Source organism: Nanorana parkeri, unplaced genomic scaffold, assembly GCF_000935625.1.
Source record: "Nanorana parkeri isolate BGI_ZX_2015 unplaced genomic scaffold, ASM93562v1 scaffold129, whole genome shotgun sequence".
NCBI classification, from domain to species: Eukaryota; Metazoa; Chordata; class Amphibia; order Anura; family Dicroglossidae; genus Nanorana; species Nanorana parkeri.
In genome coordinates this window covers 527,326-547,772 of record NW_017306397.1, presented here as the reverse complement: position 1 = coordinate 547,772, position 20,447 = coordinate 527,326, and the positions used below count along the sequence as shown (strand labels likewise).

General features: G+C 39.1%; 1 protein-coding gene across 1 annotated transcript in view; it reads left to right on the top strand.

The window, feature by feature from the left end:
* FNDC3B (fibronectin type III domain containing 3B) overlaps positions 1–20,447 on the top strand; it is a 297,291-nt gene that overhangs the window by 157,239 nt on the left and 119,605 nt on the right. Inside the window, exon 6 of the mRNA XM_018553783.1 lies at positions 1,788–2,072. Coding sequence (XP_018409285.1) covers positions 1,788–2,072 — 285 coding nt within the window. The remainder of the gene's footprint in view (positions 1–1,787; positions 2,073–20,447) is intronic.

Genomic DNA, 20,447 nt, shown 5'->3' with positions numbered 1-20,447 from the left:
GGGCAGTGACAGGAGCAGAGAACTCCGCTGCCTCTGCTGCAGCATCTACAAGCACAGTATTGTGGGCAGCTTAGTCTAACTTCAGTCCTCTAATGCCCTGCATCCTCTGCAAATAGGAAACTGGTATCTGCAGATTATGGTATCTTCAGTGAAGCATAGCACATTAAGCTAGACCTAGAGAGAGAGAGGCAGGACAAGGAAAGCGGCATGTCTGAAGGACTGAAGCCTTGCCCACACCTGTTGGTGTCCTGAGATGCTAGACAAAATCCAATTGATCCCATCGCACTCCTTACCGGAAGATAGCCAATATACAGGGCTGGTGCAAGAGTAGCAGCAGATGCCTCTGCAAACAATGTACAAATAACGAAGAAGCCACTCGCACTCCAATTCGGTGTCCATTCAACTTGTTCTTTCGCTGAAGTGGTATAACATCAACTGATGAAGGAACCACTGGGTTCCGAAACGTTGCATTAAGATGTTATACCACTTCAGCGAATAAACGAGTTGAACGTACATCAAATTGCAGTGCGAGTGGCTTCTTCGTTATCTGAGATGCTAGACATCACAAAACTGCAGGAAATTGAGCTAACTGATAGTCATTTGGGCTTATTTAACAAGCTAGAGGTAGTTTCTATTAACCTATAGAAAACAAATGCATTCAGTATTTCATTGATCTGACTGCATAAACGGTAATAAAATTGGTAGTGTTGAGTCTGCACTTTAAGCTCACTAGATGTTTCCTACATATTAGGGTGTTCTCCACTGTGGTTATAACAGTATTCATTTTACTTAATTTAAGATTTCTGTAATTAACAGAAATCTGGGTTTGCAGTCCCCTTATTGCATCATATTCACTTCATATTAAAATGTAAAATTTGGCTAACCTATGGTTCCAGGCAGTATCTACAAATAACATGGCAGGCCCTCTTCTTAAATCCATAGTTGTTCAAGCTGTTTTGATAATTTGAAGATGTTAAAATAGTTTTCTTGTCTGGAATAGTCTCCTTGAAAGGCAGCAGTAAAGGGGGAAGATTGTTGATTGTTGGGAATACTCTATACATTCCCCTCACCACTAGCGTATGTAATCTGCCTATTTGCTTTGCTTTAATACTTGTTTGCCCCTTTTTGTCAAATAAGTTGTACACTTTATATTTCTCCAGTTGTGTACAGCTGTGAACTTGAATTTCAGCCCAAACATTTTTTTTCTATTTGGATATACTTGGAGGATTAGAACCTTTTCAGGTTTTATTGCTATTGCCCAATGTTCCCTTTGGGCTTCTATTTCAGTGACTACATAGGAAGTGGGGAAAATAGCCAAGTAAGACATAGCACTGAAAACTTAGTTGTAACAGTGGGTGAGGAGCATTGTAAATAAAAGTTCTTAAAAACTTCTGCGATGTTTTAATAGGAATTGTGTATGCAAAGATTAGCCGCCATGTTTCGGAGTTAAACCCTTACTTCAGGACTATAAGCTGGTGACAACACCAAATAGCACATAAACCATTAATAAGAAGTTGCCTAGATCAATGACTTGCGAAAAACTAGTCAAAGTAAATGGATCCAGGATCCCTGCATGAGTAGAGATCCCTGCATGAGTAGGTCCAGCACACCTTTGCACACATCCATACTGACCGCAATAAAAACCACACTGGTTTAACACAAAACCTCTCTAAAAAAAAAAAAAGATGTTTGGGAAAGAGTTTTACTTTGCACTCAGTGTTTACTTTCTGGCACTTGTTGATTGCCATCTATTAAGATCATATAACAAATCTGTTTCTTTTGTTCAGAAATAATACCACTGTTTGGGATGTCCAGTTATATTACACGAGAAGACCAGTACTGCAAGCCTCAGCACAAAAAGCTCAAACAGATCGACAGACAAAACCGTTTGAACAGTCCTCCATCCACTTTGTACAAAAGCCATATAGGAAACTGTATGACTGTATACAATGGCAATGGCAAAGCTTACAATGGAGCCAGCTGCGGAAGTGTTAACAGTGCAACAGGACTTAAAAAAACTGACCGCAGAGCAAGAAGCAGTCCAAAGTCAAATGAGCAAGAAACACAACAAGGTTTGTATGTTTGTCTCATTTACTTCTATAAGTTACAAAAATACTTTGCTGCTCAACTTTTAAAAACTTTTGTTTAATAAGACAAATGACAATACATGAATTCAGCAACCTTAGCAATCAATCAGATGTCTTATTTCGCTACTGCAGTAAATTGAGGGGAGGCAGGTGAGGCAGAGCCTCACCTAGAATTATGGAGGAAAAAGCTGTCAGCTTCATGTCTGAAGCTGACTTGCGCCCAGCATGTCCCGTCAGGGGCGGGACATGCTGGGCGCAAGGCTGGGGAATGCCTTACCCAGAGCAAGAGGTACCGCACGTCACTGCTGTGGTTGGGACAGGCCAAGCAGAAGCAATAAGGGTTCATTAAATCCACAGAGTAGCATGCCTGAAACGAACACCTTGATTATTTGGCTGAGCGCAGCTAGAACCTACTAAGGTCTAATTAATTCAATAATTGAATGTCATTAAATGTAGCAGTGCTATGATTATTCTCTTACCCAGTCAGATAAATATGAAGCAATATATGTGCATATAGGTGATGTCAATAAAACCACATTTCTTCTTTAATAACAACTTCAAAGACATACGTATCTGTAAAGTGCTACGTGCATTGCATAGGTGCTCCGAATAGCAATTCATTACCATCGACACAGTCTATAACGCTGGTCTTCCAATGCAGTGATCCCTTTATTATCCCACACACAAAACTTCTTCATGCTTCCCCAAATTCCTCAGGCTCACCAGATGGTATTGTCTTTTAACAGTAGAATAAACAAAGCTTTTCACATAATCATTCTGGGTTTCAGAAGCTTCAAGCTCAGCTTTCTAATGCATCCTTCCCTCATTTTTTTGTGGGCTGAGGTGCATTCCAGATCTTTCATTTTTAATTGGTTGTCTAACGCAGTGCACATGAATTAACAAAAACACATGCTGCAATGCATTGCATTTTGGTATGAATGGGCCCTGCGTGGGACTTTCAGATGCATGACAAAACAGTCAAAAGTCATAGCACACTTTAAGATCTATGCTTACAGGGTTTAGTGAACTATAAAGACAGGTTTGGAGGGTCTTTCTTGCTCCTGCACTAATGAGTGCTCCAAAATCATCAGCAGTGTGTTGTCCTCCTGGGTGACACATTACTTTAGTATGAATGACACCATATAAGTTCAAATGAGTTGATTGGCAGTTGCTGAATTATAAGGCGTTGGTGCAGTGGCCAATAAACCTTTGGTTCTAATGCAATGTTTTTTTGTTACATATGTACTAACACTTGATATGCGTAAAGGATCTATGGGTTTTCTAAAATCAAATAGTGAGAAGCAGAGATCCTTATTACTAACAGCCCAGAGCCCTGATGCAGGAATACCATAAGGCCTTTTGGTATAATGCTATCAAAGAAAGAAGGAGCCTCCTCCTAAGGAATGCAAATTTAGAAAGACATGCTCTATATACACTTTATGGAGTTTAATTGCTAAAGACAAATAGGCTGTTCACATTTCAGGGGAATATGCACTTGCAAGGGAGTTTTCCCTTAGCTCAGTAATTGAGGTGAAGCTCTTCCATCATTATCAGGGTTATTCACAAAAGGGTGAAGAGTTTGGAGAAGGCAGGAGAAGTGAACAATCTAGGGCAAAATAGTCGATTTGGAAATATTCTCCAATCCAGCTCACTTTCCAGTTCAACTATGTTGTCCTAGATTGTTCACTTCTCCTGCCTTCTCCAAACTCTTCACCCTTTTGTGAATAACCCTGTAAATCATGTGTAACCAAAAATCCTGTATTTTTTTCAATTTTCCTTGCATATGATTGGGTATTCTTTGCAAACGAAATTCTCACCTATTCACTAAGCTAAGGGAAACTTCACTTGCAAAGTGCAAATTCCCTTGCACTATTTGCCTTTATACCCCAGCCTATTTGCCTGTAGTAAATCAGCCCCAGTATATGTAGGGGATTTTTGTAGTGTACTAGCATAATCAAGACATCATATAGATTGTGTAGGTTGTAGCTCAAGGAATACTTACAGAATCAGCTTCTCAATCCATCCCTGACTACATTTTAGGTTTTAGTATCCAAAAGAAAATTGTGCTGTTGGCAATACCTATACAGACACTTGCTTTCATTTAGTAGCCTACAGAAGGAAAGTAACAATTGAAATCTGATTGACTGCTATAGGCAACACATTCAAAGCTTACAGAGGGAAGATAGGTGAGTCTCAAGCATTGTTTTTATAGTTATTATGTGCCCTAAAGCACTGAGCTACTCCTACATCTTATTGTGTTTGGGCTTTGTGCATAAGGTTGTTTGCCTATGTCGTATCATTGTGTAGGTGTGGTGCCTGCACATACATGCTAATGATTTTAATTCCCTTTAAATCCAGCCTGTATACTGGTTTTAGTCTGATTTATCTTTTTCTGACATTTCTTGGCAAGTGTCTGAATGTGCATGTTGTTGCATGCAGAAATACATTCCTATACTTGACCTACTTTAAAAAGAAAATATAGACATACTTGCTTAAAAAAAAAAGAAAATATAAAAAATTTAACACATAATAAAATGTACAAGTAAACCATTGGTTGTCAATTTTAAATTACTTTGAGAAAAGATAATACACACTGTCAGTATAAAATAGTCAAGCTGAGCAGAACTTGTTGTCTATGTACAGATTCTTCTGTAGATGGAGGAGCGCCAGAATAATTTAGGAAGATTATAACTTTGTCTTTGCTTGGGTGTAAGTGACTGTACAGGAAGGGAATGGACTCTTTGACCTGGTATTCAAGCCCTGGAAAAAAATGTACATGGCATTCTTTTTCCTGTGTAATAGTGAAATAACTGTGCTAAAAATACAGAACATTTTGTCTGTACACCGTAAATAGAGAGAAAGGGGAAAAAAGCCTCTGAAAATGTATTTGGCTTTTTGTCTTTCCCAAATGCTAAGTTTGGTACTGACGAGCATATACATTTTTTTTATTATGAATTAGATTAATAATTTTTATACAGGTTATGGATGTAATTATTTTGTCAACTCGGTTACTTATTAAAAAAAAAAAAAGGCTTAGGTGTTGTGTTTAAAGCATATTTCCACTTTTTCAGCCAATGGGATAACACCTATTTGTTACATGTTCTCTTAGAATAGCTTAAAAAAATGCTGCTTAAATATTGGTTGCTCTTTTTTGAAAGAGAGGTATTTTTCTATCATCTGAATTTTCCTCCAGAATGTAAGGGAGGAGGGGTTAATATGTACCACAATTAATCCTGTCTGTACTGTGCTACCTTATCTGTTCTAAACTAGATTTGAACAGTGTGTGTTCTAAGACAGGGTTAAAGATCTAGACGTATTGTATTTTAATTTGAGGAAGTCAGAGTATTCCTAGTCTTTCTATAGGGGCAGCCAGAGTTTCCTGTCACCTTGAAATTTTAGACATGCATTTGTAGTCTGTCCAAAGATATGCTCAACAGAGACATTTAAAGGTCAGGCTTTTTCTTTAAAAAATATATTTTTAGGTATGCTGTGTGAATGGGAACACATAAAGCTTGACATAGATGTCACCAGCACAACAAAGTAACGTTGAAATCAGAAAACGTCCATTTATTCACAAATGTTGTCACTCAGACAAACGCTTTTCGGGGACACGCAGGCTCTCTTCATCAGGCTTAGAAATGACAATGCAAGTTCAATATGAAAATTGTCATTTCTGAGCCTGATAAAGGCACCCTGTGTGGCCCCGAAAGCACTTGTCTGAGTGACATTTGTTAAAAAATTTACTTTTTCTGATTTCAATGTTACTTTGGTGTGTTGGTGACATCTCTATCAAGTTTGCTACTAAAGGTGCCACCGTGGTCACTACAAGCATCCAATCGCATCTCATTGGGGATATCTGGTAGGGAGTGCAGAAAGACACCTCTCCATTGTAGGAACACATAACAAAACGTATAGTAGGGTTTTCTCAAGTTTGACAGCAGAAGTGGAAATATGCCTTGAATCAAACATTCAGTATTGGTGTTAAAAATGAAGTCGAAAAAATGGCATAATAATGTGTTTAGTTTCTGTCACATATACCTCTATGGTGTCTGCTGTAAAAGGGTCCTGTTCTTGCCTGGAATATCAAATGCCACAGCAGCAGGTCTTAGTTTATTAGAAGTATGTGTGGCATAAAGCAACCAGTCATAAACTTCCTTTCATTTTTCAACCTGAATTGGAGAGGTCAGCTTTGATTTGTTGCCAAGACCAAACCAAGTATTTTAAGGCAAAGAACAGTGGTCAGTAATAAACATATAAAACGTTTATATCTAAAGCAGACATCATTCTGCTTTTGTGTGCTTTAGACAAAAAGAAAGCCAGTGCAAATGATATGTTTAAGATCCAAACATAGCTCCTCTCCCTTCCCACAGTAAATGTGCACATTTGCAGGAAACTCCACTGCAATGTTAAACCCAGGCTTTGCCTTTGTAAGGAGTAAAAAATAATCCAAATAAATATCATCTGATATCATGCAAGTTTATTTTCTTGGTTGAGGCAGGGCTTTGCTTCCTCATGTCAAGGCTGCCCTCTTGATAACTGGGGATTTGATATTTAGCAGGGTAGCGATCCAGAAACAGCAGGAATGGCAGAGAAAGAACAGGTACACTGAATTATTTAGGCAGAAGCAGCGAGATCCTTGCACTTCCAGTCCTTGGATACAGCTTTCTGTGCAGCAAGAAAGAAAGTGAGCAACACAGTATTTATATTACAAAATGTTAGCCCAAATCTCTTGAGTCTAGCAGTCAGAGGCAGCAGTGCCTTTGATAATCTCACACTGCAGATATACAGCTGTGGGGCTACAAAATGGTGATGCCAAGGCTCAGTCACATGTCACAAAGTGAACTGCTATTTATTTAGGAGAAAAATGTAAAAACTATTTTAGGAAACTACTTTTCACAATGATTATTTCTAGATGTCCCTAATGAGATAGAAAATCTTGTTTCAATGTTTAATTTAGGTCCACCTTATGAATTCCTTGCTATTTAACCCCTAAATGTATCGAACATTTTGTGACAAGTGTGACAAATCTGAGAATGTATGGGTCATTTGATAATTGTTTTCTTAGGACACCCCGACAAGCAGGCTGTTTAATGCTCGCTGTGCAGTTCAGTAAGTCGTTTCTAGAGGCCACAATGATTTGTTAGCAGCAGTACAGAGTCTGTGAGCGGCAGGGAAGATCACACACCTGTGCAGTTGTTACAGTAGATGCCTTTGTTCCTTTTTGATGGGTATTTTGTTCATGGGGTCTGGAATTTCACTGCATGGGACAAAGACTTTCATTCTTAATGTGCATTAAAGTATCTGCACTGTCGGCTAACAGCAATAAATTATTTCACTGACTCAGAGTCATGTTACACTAAAATAAAGCAGCAACAGTCTATTGCAACTCTTATTATGAGATGAGCCTTTCATTTACTGTTTTACAGTGTCTGTATGTAGAATGTGATTCAAAGTAGTAAATCAATATAGTCTCCTAGTTAAGTGTTACTTTGCCACCCAGCTGCATGATAAAGAATAATAAATGTGCCTTATTCTGTCTTATCTAAAATAATTTACTAGAATATGAAAACTTTTAAATGTGCTAAGGGTTTGCATTTCATATATTCAGATGTTGAAATAGCATTTCGCACTTTAATTATCTAGCCAAGTTTAAAGAGAGCATTTGTCTACTTATATTTTCATATGGGACTGAGCTATAAAAACGTGTAAAGCAAAATGATAGAAAGATATAAAAAGATACATTATGTATTTTTTAATTGTACCTAAGTCTGTCTTTTGCATCAGCCTCCTTAATCCCCTGCACTGCAGAACTCAGTAGATTAGGAGAAGGGTAAGCCAATCAGGCTCCATAGAATTCCATAGTGCTGCCCGTCTCCTTGCTGATAGTGGCAGAGAGCACAAACTAGAGACAGAGAGTTTCACTCTCTGCCCCCTTTCCGGTTCATGTCTTCCAACCCACCTGTGTCACTGTACATATTACCAGATCTTGCAAATCTTCTGTATAAAAGGGCTACCACCCTAGTTCTACAGCAGAAAGGTTCCAGGGTTTCTTCTCCAATCTTTTCAGCCTCCAAACTAAATCCACCCCTTTTTTTTATCTCAAGGCCATACATGTCCTACTTTTGGTCCAAAAATTCCACATGGAATCAAGCAGGACTGGTATAGCCTTCCTCCATCAGGGAAACATTTATGGCTACTGTTGACATCAAAGATGCATACTTGCATGTCCCCATTTGTCCCATTTTGAACAATGTAAACTACAAACCATATCATGGCCATACATGTGGCAATTTGGAATGCTTGCAGCCAACATATGATACACATAATGACTGAACCGGGTCATTGCAATATACTGCCAACAATGTTTATTGAAACTGTTGGGTCATAGATTGATTTTGTCAGTTCAGTTAATTTTGCAATTGATGGCTGGTTGAAAGTGGGACAAATTGCCTAAAAATTGCCTTTTGTATTGCCAGAATTAGGACGGGTATATACCGTCACTGGATTCAGGAGAATCCTAGGGGTTGTCTTGATGCTAAGCCTATATACTGGGGGTAAGAAGGGGGTATTTCATGTCGGGAAGACTCAGAAAGGTATGGGGGATTGGGAGGGGGTAGGGTTTAGTTAGGGAGGAAGTTTGTTGGGTAATCTTTGAAGGTCCCTATGATTTCTAATAGCAGCCCCGGCCACACTCACCAGATTTGCAAGACCTATAAATGAATAGAAAGTCTGCATAAGCTTGTTATTAAGGATCTAGGAAGGACTTCTGTCCTTGATGATGATCTGTATTTTTGGAGAAATCCACTTTTTGGCCACATATAACCTAATAAAATAATTATAGTACTGTATATGCAAGTTTATTTAAAAGCCTGAAAACAATTTAAAAAATTCAAAAAGTGAACGAATCACGATAGTACCTTCATGTTTACATGACTATTGAACCCAGTAGTTGACTGCCAATCAGAATCCATCTGTAATTGAAATGTCACTTTTTGGTTGAATGAACTTTTAAAATGTTTCAGTGGCTAAAACAAGCTTCTGCATGCAAGAATGGTGGCTGGATTCCATGCAGCTTATTAATACTATGACGTTAGGTGGTTAAACGTTATTAGCTAAGAGCAGTGATGATTTGCAAAATACAGTAACCCAAAGTAACCAATCCACCTTAATTTTTCAATAATCCAATTATAAGATGAGTAATAATTGGTTTCTTTAAAGTCTAGATCATAAATGTAACTCTTTTTTTTTCCCTTCATGGCCAAGGTATCATTGTTAAGTCAGCGACACTGTAGAATTTCCACTTATTATAGCAATTTGCTTTATAATTATATCACACAAGTACAGCACAGTGTCTCCTCCACTGGTGGCATGCAATCTCCAGCTGTGTGGTCAATGATGTGTCTGTTCCTGTCATTTTCTCCGGGGTTAAGGGACAGACTATGGCATGATGAAAGGAGGCTGTGAGGTGACTGGTGAGAGCACATTGCTGGCATTGTGTGCACACTGTATAATTTGTCATCTCTGCACGATCGTGAAATGTAACACATTTTTAGCACATTCTGTACGCCGCACGGGTTAATAAGGTTAAAAAATGGATGTGAGAGGACACACGATGCAATATTTGAAGACATTTGGTAAGCTAACAACGCTGAACTCTGTTTGGCAGACTTGTTTTTAGCTATTTCATTGCCACTTGAGCTGCCAAGGGTGGTGCTGTAGGAGTCCCATACATAACCGGTGAACAATATCACCCTTAGACACCACAAACCTGAATGAAGGAAAAATAAACAAACAAACACCAGCAGACCCTAATACAGCCATTCCACCTACGTAGATGAAATACAGCCATATCTGTAACTTATTCATACTATTTGGTGTGGTGTTTTAGTATATTTCATTTTCATTCCTCATGTCAGAAGGAATTGATGTTACTTGTAACATAATCATTAACATCTTTCGCACAAATCTTTGATCGCCAAGGTGTCTATCAGTGGTAACCTGTATTCATGATTACTATTCTTGATTTATATATTCTTGAAATAGTTTATAGTAATCTTGAAATAGTTAAAATATTATTTTTAATAATAAAGAGTTTAAATAATAATTTGTTTAAATCATTTTCTGGATTTAAATAGTTGCTACTATAATGCAGATAATTTTTCTAGGCATTTCTAAGGTGATGTTGCTGTAGTTTAATGTTTTTTGGTACTCGTCCACACATACAGCTTAATGTCCTTATGATTTCCTTTCCTGAGGCAATTACTAATTAGGAACACTGATTAAAGCGACACTGTCGTTTTAAAACTAAAATTCAGATGATAGGTCCCTCTAATAAGAGCTTTTATACTCACCTGCACTTATGTTGGTACATTGCAGAGTGAACTGGGTGCTGGACAGGGTGAGCATCCGTGAATCCCATTTAAGACCTCTAATGATAGATTGGTAGATTGCGTCCCCATGAGCTGCAATGAGTAACCAAGTCAAGAGAGTGGCAGGATCAATATGCTGAGCAATTTCTGTGATGTATTAATGTACCCTAAGGACTTTTCTGTGTTTATTCTTCATGGTGGGAAAATATCTGCTATTTATTTGCTTGTTCTGTTTCTAGCAGAGCTTGCAAGCTTTTGAATCTTGACTTTTATTCTGAAATGCAAGCTTCAGTTAACATTATTTATCTTAGTTGCTAACTATAGCTATGTCGTCTACATCTAGTATTTGCATATCCACCAAGATGTGGGCATTCCTCCAAAACCTTTGTGCAATTTACATATTGTAATATACTGTTCACAGTAGCTCATATGCCCAGATCTTCGAAAGGTAGCCAGTATAAATGCCTAGAGATGCACGTACAAATTCTTATTTTATATTTTAATTGTGCCTATTATGCAAACTTGAAAAGCTGCAATTAACATTATGGAATTTGTAAAGAGCTGAATTTTATTGTTTAGTAAATGTCTCGTATATCTTTCATGTGCACTTAATGTCATAGTGTGAAATTTGACATTAAATTGCCTGTGACCTTTCAGTGGCAATCAGACAATGCAAGCATACAGCAGTGACTTAGAAGTAGGTTGCGAATGCTGTTTATTCTCTGAACAATTCTTGCAAATATATTTATCTACCTAGATGACAGCTTCTTGAGAATAAATAAAAGGTGAATATAGAAAAAATATGGAGCTTCCACAGACAGGATTTAATGTTAAAGGAGAACTATGGGGTTAAGGCTTTTCCCCATAGTTCTCCTTAGGGTAACGGGAGGACACAAATTAGCGTCCTCCCGTCACCCTAGGCTCACTATACCTCAGTATACTGCTGCTCGCGGTATACTGAGACGCCGCAGCTGAAGCGGATCCCGACAATTATGTCTGGATCCGCCCAGCTGCGTGACTGACAGCTGGCTCTGCCTATCTAGAGGCAGAGCCAGCTGTACCCTCCCCCTCCCCCGTCCGTTCCGCCAGTCAGCGCTGGCGGATCGGAGCGGGGAGGGGGGAATCCAGCTCCTCCCCTGTCACGGCTCTCTGGTATGTGGCGGTATGTGGCGTTCGCTCACCTCTCCTTGTGACACAAAACTGCTGCAGAAGTTCAAACCCTTCCCCTTTGTACAAAATGTAAAAAAAATGTTTTGTTTGGAGTTTGGCTTTAACCTATGCACACATATTTCCTCAGTAATTTGTCTGGCTGAGGAGAATCCAGGCATTGAACTAGCATGTGATAAGTCAGGTACTAAGATGTACTCTACTTCTTCCAGGCTCTAGAGGCTAAGGAGCCCAAGCATATTTGTGCCTACTTTTTTTATACCAGCTATGTCCACAAAAATGCTCCGTGTTGTCAGCCCCAGGGTCTTTAAATGGATACACTTTATGTTATGCCTTTGGTCATGTAGTTTCTTCAGTAATTCCATATCTAGCAGCAAAGTAATATAACATTAATTGGACGGAATTTATACTTTTTAGTTGATTTTTCTTCTCATTTAAAGGAGAACTATGAGATGAGTGATTTCCACTCACCTCATAGTTCTAGCCGACCTGTGACAATGAGACTGTCACAGGTCGGCTCAGTAGATCGGGAGGTGAGCGAACACATACCAGGTTCGCTCACCTCTCGATCCTGTCACGGCTCTCTGCCACTGAAAGGATTCCCCTCTCCCCGCTCCGATCTGCCAGTGCTGACTGGTGGAACGGACGGCGGAGGGGGCGGGTACAGCTGGCTCTGCCTCTAGATAGGCAGAGCCAGCTGTCACTCACGCAGCTGGGCGGAGCCCGTCATCTACGTCGGGATCCGCTTCGGCTGCGGCGTCTCAGTATACCGCGAGCTATAGCTCGCGGTATACTGAGCTTAGGGTAACGGGAGGATGCTAGTTTGTGTCCTCCCGTTACCCTAAGGAGAACTATGGGGAAAAACACTGACCTCATAGTTCTCCTTTAAGCAACTTATTTCAATATCACTTCCCAAATTTTTACTCTGTACACAAGCACATTCCTATTTGTTCCTTAGAGACAATGGTTTTTGTGTCTGTTTTAAGCTTGCATAATTACTTCTCAGTGAGCTATAGTTCCTAATAGTAGTTCCCATATTAAATGTTATATTTTTGTTTGCCATAGCAATTGTATTTTTTAGAGTTTTTTCTGAACCCTCCAAATGTATATAGCGAGAAACAACAAATGCTAGCTGTATGTTATCTGTATAATCTATGCTAGGAAGTAATTGGGAATAAAGATTACACCTTGGTGGCCTGAATGACTTTGTCAACACTCAGAATTCTTAATATTATCCTGAGTAATGATGCAATGTTAAAGGCATTCATTAGCCAGATGTGTTGAATCAAATCATGGTAAATCTTGGACAAGGACACACCAGTGTTGAGAACATATAGTTATGAATCAGTTTTATTTGGCTGGAATGGAGCAACTTACAGTACAGTTTGGAATACTGCAGAAAATCTAGCAAACATGCTTTTATAAATGCACATTTCATTATGCCCTTAAGGAAGCCAAAATTAAACTCTTTCGAGGCTTTTGAGAAGTGCCCAAACTCCAAATTTTTTAACTTTCAATAGATTTTTATTGAACTATTTGAAGAAAATTATATAAAAGTAAGAGATTCACTGTTACAAAAATGAAAAGCCACTTATTCGGCATACTGTGAAAAAAAGTTGGTGTAGGACCATGTGTACATTTCCCAAGCTCCACGTTCTTTAAGCTTTAAATTGAATTGTCTTGAATTGAGATGCTCTGTGAATGTTATTATTGAATAAGTCCATATTAGTTTTGTTTCAGATGTGCTGACTGCACATTTAAAAATTAGAATGTTTTCATAGCTCAAAGCAACCAGTGTCACGGTCTGGCAACTGATGGCACCGTGGATGCAAGTTCTGGGAATTGTGGAGCAATCTGTGTCACTGGTCACAGGAACCATAGGGCCATTGGAATCTCTAGACATGGAGAGCACAGGGACAAGGTAACTGTAAATAGATGTGGATGTGAAAGAGGCACAGAATCTAAGGAGTGCATGGTCTTCTCCAAAGCCCCTGATGGTTGGGATGTTGCGCTGCAGGACAACTCCCAGGTTGCGGCCCTCTTCCACACCCATGCAGACTCGGTTAACAAAACTATGCACAACAGCACTGGGATGCTGGGCCCAGTGGCAAGTGGGAAAGAAAAAGTAACCAGGAAGTGCTGGATGCAAACGTACAGAAGACACCAAAGTGACAGTGTGGGGATCAGGGTGCTTGTACATAGAAAAGTGCATTGCACAGTAAAGCAGCACAAACGCAAAGAAACCTGAACACCCAAGATGCACCAGAACACAGAAAGAGGTTGACGGAGAACTGCGCATGAAAACACAGCGGACAATGCACAAAGGAGGGACATGTACAGCAATACAGAGCAGAATAGACAGCGCAGGCTGATACAGGTGAATAGAGCTGACATACAAGAGCAGAGCCTGTGAACGTGAGGCAGAGCAGGGATGTAAGCCGTAAGGATGAACACACAGCACACAGGAACAGCAACAGAGGGACACAGGCAGAAACCACAGGGTCACACAGAAAACAAAGCCGGAATCAAGAACACCACAAACAGAGCAAAGAAAACAGATTACTAGGAAATACTCAGGTAATAGCAAATGGCTATAGGAAACACACAGAGTCTGGCCATTAGTGCTGAGACACATTGCTTGAATGCCAAGCAACAGGTGCAATAGCCTTTTAACACTAAAGTTGAGTGCAGATTGGACAGAAGCCGAGCATCTCAGATGGGGCAAAACCCGGTGCCGAGTTAATGCATAGGGAAGTGTGAAAAACAGTTTATTATACTTATCTAGACTGCAGAAGAATAAATGACAGATGGAAAGTGTTTGGTTGTGCTTGGCAGTACCAACACTTTAATGGCTTCAGTCACCCCTTCTGTTTATCGTTTTCCTTCCATGGGCATAAAGATTCACCTTCTGAATTGTAAACCTGTGCTGCCATACCTTCTGCCCTGAATTAACTTCCATTCATCAGGTGGAGACCCACAGACTGCCGCTGAGGGCAAAAGAATGGGTGTAAAGATCTCTGATCCTCACATCCTTGTAAGGGCACCCTAAAGCTGACAATTATAATAGACATGTTTTGACAGCAATCAATAGATACCTTTATTTTTGTCATTCGTTCCACCTAAAACCGACACAATAATAAATATTTTGTTTAAGAAGAAAGTGCCCCTCAACTAGCTATGAAAACATTCTAATTTTTAAATGTGCAGTCAGCACATCTGAAACAAAACTAATATGGACTTATTCAATAATAACATTCACAGAGCATCTCAATTCAAGACAATTCAATTTAAAGCTTAAAGAACGTGGAGCTTGGGAAATGTACACATGGTCCTACACCAACTTTTTTTCACAGTATGCCGAATAAGTGGCTTTTCATTTTTGTAACAGTGAATCTCTTACTTTTATATAATTTTCTTCAAATAGTTCAATAAAAATCTATTGAAAGTTAAAAAATTTGGAGTTTGGGCACTTCTCAAAAGCCTCGAAAGAGTTTAATTTTGGCTTCCTTAAGGGCATAATGAAATGTGCATTTATAAAAGCATGTTTGCTAGATTTTCTGCAGTATTCCAAACTGTACTGTAAGTTGCTCCATTCCAGCCAAATAAAACTGATTCATAACTATATGTTCTCAACACTGGTGTGTCCTTGTCCAAGATTTACCATGATTTGATTCAACACATCTGGCTAATGAATGCCTTTAACATTGCATCATTACTCAGGATAATATTAAGAATTCTGAGTGTTGACAAAGTCATTCAGGCCACCAAGGTGTAATCTTTATTCCCAATTACTTCCTAGCATAGATTATACAGATAACATACAGCTAGCATTTGTTGTTTCTCGCTATATACATTTGGAGGGTTCAGAAAAAACTCTAAAAAATACAATTGCTATGGCAAACAAAAATATAACATTTAATATGGGAACTACTATTAGGAACTATAGCTCACTGAGAAGTAATTATGCAAGCTTAAAACAGACACAAAAACCATTGTCTCTAAGGAACAAATAGGAATGTGCTAGTAATGTCTCTAAGGAACAAATCAGTCAGGTGGAGACCCACAGACTGCCGCTGAGGGCAAAAGAATGGGTGTAAAGATCTCTGATCCTCACATCCTTGTAAGGGCACCCTAAAGCTGACAATTATAATAGACATGTTTTGACAGCAATCAATAGATACCTTTATTTTTGTCATTCGTTCCACCTAAAACCGACACAATAATAAATATTTTGTTTAAGAAGAAAGTGCCCCTCAACTAGCCCAATCACATCCTAACTGACAGGTACATTCTTGTTTATACACATCATGCGATCTATGGGTGCGCTAACTAATTTCAGGCAGAGCTGCTGCAAGTAGAGTTTGTCATACCCTTCTAGATTTGAGACTGGAAATTTACCACCTGTCAATGCACACTGTTTACACTGCTTTTCATATGAAGCAAATGTCTAAAAATCAGTTCTGGCAGCAAGTGTGAAGTAAAGTTTTTCAAAGTTCTGGATTCTCAGGGTGCAGTGCTAGTTGCAGTTATTAGAGAGGATTAAGAAGCATAGCTGGCGGGCAGATGGAATGCTTGGTATTCAAAGCAGAAAGCAGTCAGAAACTAGAATTTGTAGGAAAAGGCAAAAAAAAAGCGCTAGACTCCCTTTATACCTTATTTTATTTGCCATGTATAACCTCATCAGTTCATCAAAAATTCTCTAGCGCTCGTCAAATTTATTTGATTTGGTAGAAATCACCTTTTTACAGCCATCAGCCGAGGCTTGCTTTGAGTCTCTTGGCTGCAGCAATCTGTCATATATTTTGTCCTCAATAAATGGTTTCCAGATCACTATAAAACAGTATTGCCAGACACTTTGACCCTTCTTGATATTTTAATGTCAGTACAGCAAGATAGAAACCAGGTGTATCTTAAAGGAAGATGTACATGGAAGAAACGTCCTTCTTAAATTATGTGACATGATGCACTCTTTTTTTATAGGGTTGATTAAGTGTAAGAGTTCCCAGATGCCAGAAAGAAAAGGAGTGAAATTATAGTGAATGATCATACCTCCAGTTTAGTTGGCCTTATCATTTACTCAAACCTGCCATGCTAGTGATATCGGAGCTGTCCCCTTTCACTAAAAATCACATCAGCATTCAGCTCTGTATCCTCATATGATATAATCTTACACTCTTTAGTTAAACAAAAAACATTTTTATTTTACCTACAATTACTTTTTTCCACTTCTTGGTCCCTTTGGGCATTAGTGATGTAATCTGTACCAAAGCATTGACTCGTATGAAGATTACATCAGTGTAATGCTGGGAAATCTCATCTGTAGTCTCATGAGATCTCAGGAAATAGCATTTTCCTCCCCTGAGATGATGTGCATGGTCACATGCCCTAGTCACATATGCCAGAGTTCCAGGAAGTAAAGAGAGATATAGTAATCTGCAAATGGCCAATGTGCGAAGACTGGAGAGGAATTTAAAAATATGGTATGCAAAGAATAAAAAGCTGGCAATTATTTATAAGTATCTGTTTGTAGATTGTCATTACTAAACATTTCTAAAGGTGTCTTTGTTGTCATTTCGGACCATCATGTTCATCCGGTATTTTCACTGGACGAGCATGATAGTGCTGTTTCATCAGGAAGAAACAACATTTGCCACTCCTGTGCATATGACATGACAACGTCACACACACCAAAACACATTTACCATTTCTTGTGTTTGAAGTAAATTACAAACTTTAATTTGCCCTTTTTTAAACAAATTATTTAGAGGTTTGCTCTCTTTTTAAAAGTGTGTGAGGAAATGACAATGAAATGTGAGTGGATATTTTGGGCTACATTAAAGCCTCTGTTGTGTCAGAGTCCGTTTGAGAAACTTGTGAGATCATTCAGAATTCAATGACAGTTGCATTTGACCTGCAGTTGATCATCGTCTGACATGCTACTAGTGAAGATTTACCTTCTTTTCCTCTCCTGTAGACACAACTGAAACTGAGAGGAATTCTCTCCAAAGTGAGGTAAATCCCATCTTCCATTGGAAGATTTCGCCTCTATTTATATTTTGGTGAGAACATTTTGGATTGTCTCTCACTTTCAGCCCCAGTAACAGTGGTCACTAGGACAAATGAAGAGAGTCATATCTCCCTAAGGGGGACATAGATAGCAATAAAAACCTGGGAGTGGTTCTCCCCACTCTATCCCTGACTACAAAAAAGTGTTTTATCGTACGATTCTCGGCGGGTTAGTGGCCTGCTTGTTCGACAACTGCCGAACGGGCCAGTTTGCAGTGATCGGAAGCCCGCCCCTCACTACGCTCATTGGAAGCCCGCCCCTAAGCGGGACGGGCTTTCGATGATCGCAAGTACGATCTGCCTGTCGAAGATGGGCAGATCGTACGAGCTTTTAATAAGCTTACGACCATCGCAAGACAAAAGTATGGGCACCTTTAGATACAATTTAAATAACACAATGAAAACAGCAAATTTAAAGAGCTAAGTTCTAAAAGTCCCATCCCACATATATACACACACATACTAGGGCCAATTTAGACAGGAGCCAATTAACTTATCAGCATGTCTTTGGAGTGGGAGGAAACCAGGAAACCAGAGTACCCGGAGGAAACACACAGAAGCACAGGGAGAACATGCTAACTCCTTGCAGATGGTGTCCTGACCAAGTTTTAAACCGATGACCACAGTGCAGCAGGACAGACAGCCTAAACATTTAAAAAAGAAGGCTTAAACTACGATCATGCTACCAATATTGCCTGTGATAAAGTGCTAAGATTAGCAATCGATCATTTACTGATGAAAAAATGGCTCCTTATGCTGTAAGCTATACAGTAGCTTGTAGTAAAAATTGATCAAAATTTTCCACAAAATGCTCTATTTGTGTAGCTTTTGTGTTTGCAGGGGAATCATATGACTCTTGCTGTTGGGATAGCAGGAACCTCCTTGTATACAGGGCAAACATATGGAAGCATCTATTGTGCATTAGCAGTGATGTAATTGCTGGAGCTGTGTGATATTATCGCCATACCACAAAGGCATGCTCTGCTGAAATTTAGTTATAGCACATGTGGTGCTTTACTGCATACTGTATGCTATATTTCCTCAAGGACATATTCAAGGAAGGGCCTGATGTCTTACTTTTTGTTTAGTAAAATTGCTATATGAAGAAGGTGCAATGCCAACAGATTGTTGGGTTTGGCTTTAGACGCTTTCTAATCCTCACTAAACCAAATCTCTCGTTGAACACATTTACTTTGATCACAGTGTGTGATATACTTTGATTACTTTTGAATTGCAGTTTTTTCCTGTTAATGAAAGCTTTGTACACAGTCCCAACCCATTGTTTCTGTTACTCATTTATACAAAAAGAGACTGGTGCCCACTTCTTAAAGGGGACCTTTACCCATATATTTAAAATAATAACAAACACACTATTAGAAATGTTTAGTAATGACAGATACTTCTAGATAATTGCAGGCATTGTATTCTTTGCATACCTTTTTTCTCTTTTCTTTCCCAGTCTTTTCTCAGTGGCCATGTTAACTAAGGGCAGGTTACTATCTCTCTCTTCACTTCCTGGAACTCTGGCACATGTGACTAGGACATGTGACCATGCACCTCATCTCAGGGGAGGAAAATTACTTTCCCTGAGATCTCGGAAGATTACACATGAGATTTCCCAGCAATGCTCTGCTAATGTAGCCTTCACAAGATTCAACACTTTGGCACATTACATCATTTGTGCCAGAAGTGGACCAGGAAGTGGATAAACTCTATCTGTAAGTAAATAAAAAAACAATTTAACTAATGAATGTAATATGATTTTAAATCAGCATGCAGAGCTGCATACTGATGTGATTTTTAGTGAAAGGGGGTAAAGGTCAGCTTTATTAGTTCTCAATTCATTCTGATTATGAACATGCTTACTGTATGTATCTTGTTAATGTCACTGAGTGCAAATGTTAGTGGTAAGTTTGCAGGACCCCTTGTGATTCATTATTGCAGTCTTTTTAACAGTCTCTCTGTTTAACATTGAAGTCAATCCAAATGTGATATGTTATAGATGGAGCCAGGTGGGCTTTGTCACCCCCTGTCTATTTATATGATTTGGATACTCTACAGTGAGGTCTCCCTGCCAGAACTTTCGACTATATCTGTTTTTGTGAGAGTTTTTTGTGTTCCAACCAACTTTTGCATGCTCCAACACCTCCGTAACATAAAATAAATCAAACATGGGGGTAGGAAACCCTAAAATTGTCTACAGCAGGTGTGAAGACCCAGAAATGTAAAGCCCATTTTCACCTTTGCAGAGGTATTTAAAAATATATATATATATATATGCCAGCAATGTACACCTACCCTGTTTCCCCGAAAGTATGACCTACCCCGAAAGTAAGACCTAGCACTATTTTTCAAGATTCCTGTAATATAAGACCTACCCCGAAAATAAGACCTAGTTTGGTGGTAGCATGTGAGGGGTAACTTGAAGAGCAGGTGAGATGGTATTAGTCTGTAGGGACATACTGTATTAAAGGGATGACAGGGGGCTCCCTCCAGAGTGGTAGAGGGAGCAGAGACACATTAGCAGATGCTTCCTCTATAGCGCTAGTTACTGTGACAGGCGGAGTGATACCAGATGCACTCCGCCTGTGAAAGTGAAAGAAAGGGATCAGCATTACCGATACTGACCAGTAGGAAAAGAAAGAGCAACAGTATTATTCTCATTCTTACCATACCAAAAAAAAAAGACATCCCCTGAAAATAAGACCTAGTGTGTTTTTTTTGGGGTAAAAAAAATATAAGACAGTGTCTTATTTTC